The 9,171-nt window shown below is 31.2% G+C and overlaps 1 protein-coding gene across 4 annotated transcripts; it reads right to left on the reverse strand.

Moving 5' to 3' along the window:
* Positions 1-3,822: 3,822 nt before the first annotated feature.
* On the reverse strand, positions 3,823-7,030 carry LOC108321653 (60S ribosomal protein L2, mitochondrial). Of its 4 annotated transcripts, none has more exons than XM_052872889.1 (2): positions 6,303-7,030; positions 3,823-4,222 (listed from the first exon to the last, which is right to left on the reverse strand). In XM_052872889.1, the coding sequence occupies exon 1, from the start codon at positions 6,949-6,951 to the stop codon at positions 6,322-6,324; it is 630 nt and encodes a 209-aa protein (XP_052728849.1). In that variant the 5' UTR covers positions 6,952-7,030; the 3' UTR covers positions 3,823-4,222; positions 6,303-6,321. The 4 variants fall into 4 exon arrangements, with proteins under 4 accessions (XP_052728849.1, XP_017408961.1, XP_052728848.1 ...); XM_017553472.2 differs by having other exon boundaries at positions 3,823-4,250; XM_052872888.1 differs by lacking the exon at positions 3,823-4,222 and adding an exon at positions 5,891-6,005.
* Between the last annotated feature and the right edge of the window lie 2,141 nt (positions 7,031-9,171).

Raw genomic sequence — 9,171 nt, forward strand, 5'->3', positions numbered from 1 at the left:
TCTTCAAAAAAATTTATATTTTTAATTAAGGCTTAACATTATTGTTATCGGTTTTCTCATCATATTTTCGTTTGAAAATTAAAATGTGAGTATAAATTTTAATGTTAAATAGAGATAATTAAAGTGAGCATAAAAAAAACTCATAAATTTTTTATCAATTTCGACTTGAAAGTTATATCAATTTTTATGTAGGTTGAACTACTTCTTATATATTAATGAATCTACTTCAAATATTTATCACTTACATTGGGTTCATTTTTGTTTGTTTACCGTTACAGCAGATCAGCGAGTGAGAAAATGTTGCGTTCACTTCTAGTCATTTGGAAATATTAGCAAAGACGAATTTACATGATGGAAGGATTGGGTTAACCTAGCTCAAGTGAGGAGATTTGAGGGTGAGTTACCTTTTGCTATATTATCCTTCACATATCTCTCTTCACCATATATCAACCCTCACATGTTCCCTTTCTCGCTTAATCCTGGCCCATGGCAAAGAGAATGGCGATGACGACAACATTAAGGAGTACCTCTTTAAGGTGGTGCAAATCAGGACTCTATGTGGTCGGCAAGTCCGACCACCTCGCACAAAATGAGTTTGACAGCAATTCCAAGGCCACGATTTGAATGGACTTCCAAACGTAGGTGGTGGAGATCGATGACAAAGAGAGGGATGATAGGTATTTTCAATAACAATAAGCGCTCACTTGAAAGGAGAGGCGAGAGAGATATTTTCAATAGCAATAAGCGCTCACTTGAATAGAATTTATTGGTTCACTATGTTTAAAGCATTTAATACTTTTAAAACGTAGGTGGTGGAAATTGACGACAAGAGAGAGATATTTTCAATAGCAATAAGCGTTCACTTGAAGAGAATTTATTGGTTTACTAAAAACTGATATGTTTAGAACATTTGATACTTTTCAAACATAGGTGATAGAGATTGACGACACACGGAGATGCGAGAGAGATATTTTCAATAGCAATAAGCGCTCACTTGAATAGAATTTATTGGTTCACTAAAAACTTAAATGTTTAGAGCATTGAATACTTTACTTTTCAAACGTAAGTGGTGGAGATTGACGACAAGAAGAGGGGAGATAGATATTTTCAATAACAATAAACGCTCATTTGAATAGAATTTATTAATTTACTAAAAACTGATATGTTTAGAGCATTGAATACTTTATGTACATAATATTTAAATCGAGAAAATAATATTTATCCCATTCATTTAATCATCTGTATTTTTTTATCACTAATTTAAACTTATATAATTTTATAACTTCAAAACTATTTAGGACAAAGTAGTATTTTCTTTTTTTCATTGGTTTAGGATAACAAATAAATAATGCACCAATAAAAAATATACACGTGCTATGTTAAAATGTTGTATAAAAATCTATGTCAAAATATATTTTTCCTTTAAGATATTACGTTGGTAATTTATTAATTTTTTAATTTGTAGTAAACTTGAATTGATTTCGAAAAAAATATAAAGGATGGATAATAATAATAATAATAATCCAATGAAAGAATTACTTTATTTAAAATTAATCATCAACCTAATTTTCTAAATTACTTATTTATACATTTTACATTTAAATCTTTTCGCTTTATTTTTAAATTTCTTAAAATAATCAATATAAATTTTATCTTTAAATCTTTCTAAATCCATTTGCTTACTTTCTCTCAACTTCATAAATCCATATTTAATAATGAGACGGAAGTCTTTATCTAACATATGAAAAAATAAAGTAATACTCACTCTTCTAATTTATAAAAAATATTAAATTGCAGCATTTAATTGAAAAATATAAATATTTTCAGTAAAGTAAAAGTTTAATAAAAATTCAATTAAAAAACTTAAATTTATCTGTGAAACTGGATTAAAAGTGATAATTTTTTTTTCTAGGACTTTTCCATGCAAATCCAATCAAGAACATCTAATTATTAGACGGTGTGTGAAGATGAATAATGTTATTATGAAAAGTATAACACTAGAAACACAAATGTGGATAAACTATTCTAAAAGAATATTATTTTAAATTATCCAAGATAATTTAATACAATCGTACAATTTTAAATATATAGAAAAATATTTATACTTTTATCCTTCTGCAAACTTTAAAATATTTTTTATGTTCTTGATTATGAAAATGATGAGCGTGGATTTCGATGCTATATATTAACGTATAGAAAAAATATGTTGTAAATTAGAATGGAAAAAAGTTATTATTGTTTCCTTCAATCTAGTTATAAAATGGAAAAAAGAATAATCTGATACTCTCAAGGAAAAACCAAATAAATGCAATTAATAGAATGATTATGTTCTATTTAATTTTATTTCAAATACTTTAAATAATGGAAACTTATTTTATTTAAATTGGTCCTTCGAATTTAATCTTGACTTCAAATGACAAGTATACATCTTTTTGTTTAGTACAAACACTCCATCCATATCTCAAATACTTGCTTTTATTAACTATTATTACATTAATTCCTTTTTGGTTTCTTTAAAACCTGGCCAAATGGCTTGTTAAAAATCATAAATTACTATTTAGATGTCCTATATTAAATATCAACATCTATCATTTATCAAATTAAAGAGTGATTAAATTTAAATATATAATGCATAGCTTATAATTACCTAGATCAATTAAATTAATTAATGAACAATTCAATTAATAAGATAATTTAAATTGACTGAAATTTTTTTTCTATTTTGATAAAGTATTTCAATTACTATAAAATGAATACAAGTATGCAAATATTAAAAAAATATTAATGTTATTTTTCAATTAATGTTATTTTGATTATTTTTTTTAATTTTTCAATTAAAGTTCTTTAAGATTATTTCAACGGATATTGATAAAAAATAACTTTGGTTGAGAACAATTAGAATTACTTTTTGTTGATATTAATTACAATTATTTAGATTGTCATGGATGGTAGTTATTTTTACGATGCTGATGATTGGAATTTATTTTTCATTTTATGAATGCAATTTGAAAATTTCCATATTTGCATTGGTAAAAAGTAATCTAGTTAATATTGACGAAAAGTATCATTGTTAACATTTGAGAGAAAAAAAAAACTCTAACAGACTATCACAAAGAATAACATCGATGTCGATAATAAAAATAAAATATTCAGTGAAGTAGCCAATAAGAAAATAATCACCATAGGCATCAATTGAAAAAGCTATTTCACATTTAAAAAAAATTGAGATTACTAATAATATCAAGTGAAAAATAACAATGGCGAATAAAAAATTAAATATAGCCTGACTATTTAAATAAATAAAAAAACTACCATCGACATCAATAAAAAAATATAGTCAAAATTGGTCCTTTTTAATAATAATATATCGTTCTTAAGCAAAATGATAAAACCTAACCAAAGGGGAAAAAAAATAAGACTATCATACATGAATTTAAGAATGTAAAAAATTAAGAATAAAAAAGAAGATTTGAGGATGATCATTACACAGATATTTAGAGAAAAAATAAAATCAGCCTTTATATAAGCTCATTTGGAAATTAGAATTGTTAGTCTCGAAATTATGTTATTATTATTGAATAGATTTCTCAACTAGTTATTAAATTAATCTTTAAAAATAGCAGATCACAGTTTTTAGATATTTTGAATTTAGATTATAACTTAATCTTTAATTACTTTGCTAACTAATTCAATTTCTAAATACAATTTTCGTCTAGTATTTCAGATCACATTAAAATTTACGAAACCTGTACTCGCCATAAAGCCTAGGAATTAGACTCTGATAAGAGATAAATAAGGCTACTTGCAAATAGGCGTTGCATCCAAAAGAATAAACACTGGAATTGCATAAAACATTGCCACAGTGTACTTCTTACTACAAGGTTAATTGAAGCAAATCTGTGACATAATGTGACTCTGAACAGACAATATAGTCAATCTATCATTAAGATACACTGAAAATAGAAATCATTTACATGAGAATCTAAAAGTTAATTAGCAGACCAGATATATTACCTGCGGTAAATGCCAGATCACTATATGCAAGTTAAACGAGATGAAACAATGCAAAAGGCTGGCTCTCAGATTAAGATTAATTGTAATTAGAATTATCAGGTTAAGCTTGACTGCTTGGTTAATAACGGAAGAAATTTTCTGGAGGGGTTTTTCTCCTTTTTCCTTTCCTACCAGTGCAACCCAATTTAAAGCCAGTCCACTCCAGTTCCTGGGAATCAAGCAGTCTGATAAGCCACCTGAACAGGTTACCTTGCTGGTTAGATCAATTGCCTAACCCTCTTTTAACAACAATTTCTCTCTACCAAAATATCACCACATTTAATTTTCTTAAAAAGTTCAGTACATGCCATAGTAACTCGATGAAGAGAAAATAATTATTTGTTCAGCTAGCAACAGACAACAACTGAACCTTTTTTTGGCTATATTTATCAACAATTTATTCACCCAAAATAAACTTTTAATATTAGAGCAGTGGCATCTGGACGTTAACAGCAGGTAGTAGCAACAGCCGGTAGTAGCTGCAGCATTTGATTTCCCATTATTTCCTCAAGCAGGATAGAAACATGATCCATATATTCAATTTTGCACTTATCTTTTTGGTACAGAACTAGGTCTTAAGAGTTAAGGTGGGCATTTTATCCAAAATATATAATTAGAATTCCAACAATGGCATCTCCAGGAATACAACAACGAAAATGGTTTTACCTGGGTAAATTAAAAACATAATGGCTAAGAATTAAATATTCATGGGAATACTTTAAAATCCAAAATATGTCAAGAAAACAAGTTGGAAGGGAATGAAATTACTAGATGATGCATCAATTATCCAAAGGGGAATATAAGTAGATCAAGTTACAATCAAATAATGACTCTTATGTTCTTTTATGCTTTTAAGTAGAAAAAATTGCGTTCCAATATTAACTATAATTTTTAACTCAATGGCGAACACTCAATTCAACAATTGTGATATTGGAGATAAGGTCACAAATTCAATTTTTAGTGGAACAATTGTCAATAAAGAGATTGTTGTAAGTTGCATCAATTATCCTTAGACAAACTTATACCCTAACTATTACTTATAACTTTTGGCCTAGTGACAAATATTCAAGCTAACAATTAATATTAAAGAGAAGGTCACAAATTTGATGGAAAGATTGTTGTGAGTTGCATCAAGTGTGTCTTTTGAAGTGAATCAAGTAACAGTTTGAAAGAGGTACATCCTAACTATTAGCTATATTTAACCTAGTAATCATAAATTCAATCCAACAAAAATAATTAAAAGAATTATAGGATAATTTCCAATATTCCCATGGTGACAACACCCGCCACAATGCACCCTTACCATGAACATAGGAATGAGACATAAGAATAAAGTGAATCATAATCAGAAAACATTTTCAACCAAGGTTTTAAAATAATCCAAAGAACAGAATATGAAATTTCAGTCACAAAAACAAGTTCTGGAGCACAATTTATTTCTTGTGGTTCCTCGTTCCAATAGGCATATTACGAAATTTCAGTTAAATTCCTAAGTGGATGAGAGAGGCTTCATAGAATCATTAAAAAAATTTTTTGTAAAAGATGCACACCTAAACTCCTATAAAATTATATATATATATATATATATATATATATATATATATATATATATATATATATATATATATATATATATATATATATATAATTTATACCTGAGAAAAAAACAGTGTTAGGTGCAATCCTCAAAAGTTCCAGAGCCCGGAACCGATAAGTAACAAACCCCCACCACCTCTCAGAATATTTTACAATGGAAGGCAAAGGGATGAGGGTGAACTTAAATTGAAAAGGAGAAACGGCTAAAATATTTCTCCAGCTAAAATATTAACTCACAAACTAGGGGAAGTGCCACAAGCATGGTTGACTTGTCTCTACTCCCAAATGGGAAGCAAGTCTTTTCTCCAACAGCATTCACTCAAAACATGAGAATGGAATGGAAATGACACAGCCATCTGTTCTGCACTTCAAATTTCATAATATTACGTACAGCAATAAAATTGCAGCTACTGGTCTTAATTTCTGTTCAAAGATACTGATTATTTCCAGTTCAGAAAAACAAAACTAACCATTCCGTTCCTATCCCTCTCTCGCTTTCACTTGCGATACCAATCAGGGCAAGAGCAAACAAACTGAACACTACTCACCAATTCAAGCCTTACGCCTCAACATTCAGAGAAGCACAATCCCAACCAATAATTCAACAGCCAAACACAAAATTAAAGGCAGAGAGCCAGAAGTTTAGTTTTTACAATTCAAAATAGCATCAACTCAACGCGCGATGCTCTGCCACGAGACCGCCACTCTACGCTTGTTCCTATGCGCCCAAGCGTCGCTATTCCTTCTCCAAATCCGAACCTCCAACGTATCCTCCCCTTTCCCACGTGGCGCGAAGAACGGAGCTCTCGAGGCGGCAACCGCCATCCGCGGCAATCCGATCGAAGAAACCGATTCCAATTCCGATTTCGTATCCCGTCCCTTGGCCTTGGACGAGAACGCAGACAGGAAAACCTCTCTAGTGGAAGTTCCAACGCGCGGCAACATCGAATTGAGCGCGAAAACGCCACGAATGCTGTCACTGTTAGTGACGGCGGGACTGAGGGCTAGGAGCTTGGACGAGCAGGCCGCGGTGCCGGCGCGGGCGCCGGCGCGACGTGGGCGGTGGTGGACGCCTTGTAGCCAGCGAACGAGTGCGATGTCGGAAGAACGGTTAGGATCGTACTCGATCCGTTCGACGACACCCAGGGAAGAAGTGGTGTTCCTTTTGAGATCTACGGTTCGTTGCAGCCGCTTAGCTCCGCCGCCTCTGTGAAACGACGTTATGCGCCCCGACGAGTTGCGGCCGGCGGTCTTGCCGCTTCCGAACGTAAACTGCCTCAGTGCTCTCTTCACACCAGACATTTTTTCTTCTTCTTCCTCTTCCAACTTCAAGTTAGGGTTCCTGATTTGCTTACCACTCTCTTTCCACGCTATTTTCTTCACGTTAGTGTTATTTAGAAAATAATAATAATAATAATAATAAATAAAATATAGACAATGATAATTATAAAATATTAACCATTTAGTCAAATTTTCAATGTCTATTTTAGTTTTCTTGTCTTTCTAAATTTTATAATAGTTTATTTAATTGATAAAGCAAAAAATTAAGAAAATGAACAGCAATAAAATTATCATGTAATGCACTGTCATTTATTCTGATAAATAAAATTTATAAAATGTTGAGATAAAGATGACAATGGAACGCGGGAGACATAGTGATAGAAGTCTTTCTTTTATTATTTTTACTTAAATATTTTTATTTTTTTATTGTTAATTTGTCCACTCTTATCGATAATTTTTATATTTTCATTAATCAGTAAATAAGAGTTAGAGTAAAAAAGAAGAAGATGATTTTAATACTTGAAAAATATTAAAATACTTTGGGCCAAAATCATGGAACGTTCAAGCTAACGTATTCTTATTAAAACTCTTAAAAAATAATTAAATAGTTTAATTTTGGTTTTAAGATAATAATTTATTTTATCGATTATTAAAAGATTATATTTATTTAAATTTAATTGTAATTTCAATGATACACTTTTGATAGCCATTTGTGGAGTCTTATAAAGAGTGGACTCATTATAACAGATAAAAATAAAAGTGCAATGATAAATTATTCTTATATTTGGGTCTATTTGATCTCTTCATAAATTACACTGGCTAGACCATTTTAATGTAAAGCTAAAATAGCTGAATCCAATCTTAGCGAGTTGCCACAAAATGCATCAATCGCTCACTTTTAAAAATATAAAAAAAATATATAAAAACAAACTAACTTTTATAGAAATTAACAAAATATCTCAATCACCTTAAATTAAAATTATAAAATTGTAGATTAAATCTTTTGTTTTGTTGCAAGAAAAATAGAATAAATCAATTGAAATAAATAGTAAATAAAATACAAATATTAAAGTAAAGAGTCTGATATTGCTATTATAAAAAAGTAAATTTTAGAAGGGTGTTACTCCCTCCACCACCACAACTTGCTTCCTCCACCATCCCATTCCCTTTTTACCCTTTTTTTTATTTTTTCATTCTTATTTTACCCTTATTAAAATTTTAGGGTTAATATTATTTAAAATCTCACGTGGACATTCATTCTCTTTATCATTCTTTCCTCTTTTTCTTTATTATTTTTTTCAGGTTGTCTCTTCCGTTCCACTACCCTTGGGTTGTCTCTCATGTTCCACTTCTTCTCTTTGTCTCTCATGTTCCACTTCTTCTCTTTTATAGAATTGTGACGTGAGAGTGTGGTGGACTTTGTGTTTACTAAGATTGAAAGTGGGGAAAACAATTCATCTTCAGCCGTGAGTGTGGTGGTGCTTCAAGGTGATGGTTCAGAGGCGTGAGAGGTTCAGAGGCGTGAAGGTGCGTAACAAAACCCTAAAATATAAACAATATAATCTTTAAACCGTATAATCTTTAAACGTATGTGAGCATCCGTCAATGGATGTCAACATCCGTTTAAGGGAAAACGGATGTCGACATCCGTTTCAGATCCAAACGGATACCCGACATCCGTTTTTGGCCTGGTTATCTTCTTCCTTTCTCCCAACACACGCACACAGCAAAAAACGCAGAGCACAGAACACAGCACAGAGATATATGCATTGCATTTAAAAAAAAATTAAAAATATCATCACTAACCTTGTGGGAGAACGCACCGCCACACCTCACCGTCGCACTGCCGCGCCGCACCGCCGCACTGTTGCACTGCCGTGCCGCGCACCGCCCCCACCGCCGAACCGTTGAAGGAGAAAGAAAACAGATATGGAGGAAAAATGGAAGATGAGAAACAGATGTGATGGAGTTTGGGTGAGAATCTGAGAGGGTTGGGAGGTGGGTGAGAAGGGGTAGAAAGATAGATTTTAGGGTTAAAGTAAATAATTAGGATTAAAAAGTTAAAAGATTATTTTTGTAATTATAAAAGGTTAGTTTTGTAATTCAAAAAATATGTAATAGAATTGAGGAGGTGGAGAGAGAAAATGTGGTGGTAGAGGGAATAACACCCATTTTAGAAATAGGATGGTTAGCCCATCATGAGGTTGGGCCATCATTAAATGTAACGGGGAGCTTTCTTTC

Source organism: Vigna angularis, chromosome 2 (assembly GCF_016808095.1).
Source record: "Vigna angularis cultivar LongXiaoDou No.4 chromosome 2, ASM1680809v1, whole genome shotgun sequence".
In the NCBI taxonomy this organism is placed as follows: Eukaryota; Viridiplantae; Streptophyta; class Magnoliopsida; order Fabales; family Fabaceae; genus Vigna; species Vigna angularis.

Bases quoted from the DNA above. Each gene is read 5' to 3' on its own strand.
- LOC108321653 (XM_052872889.1), bottom strand. From the start codon at position 6,951: ATGTCTGGTGTGAAGAGAGCACTGAGGCAGTTTACGTTCGGAAGCGGC.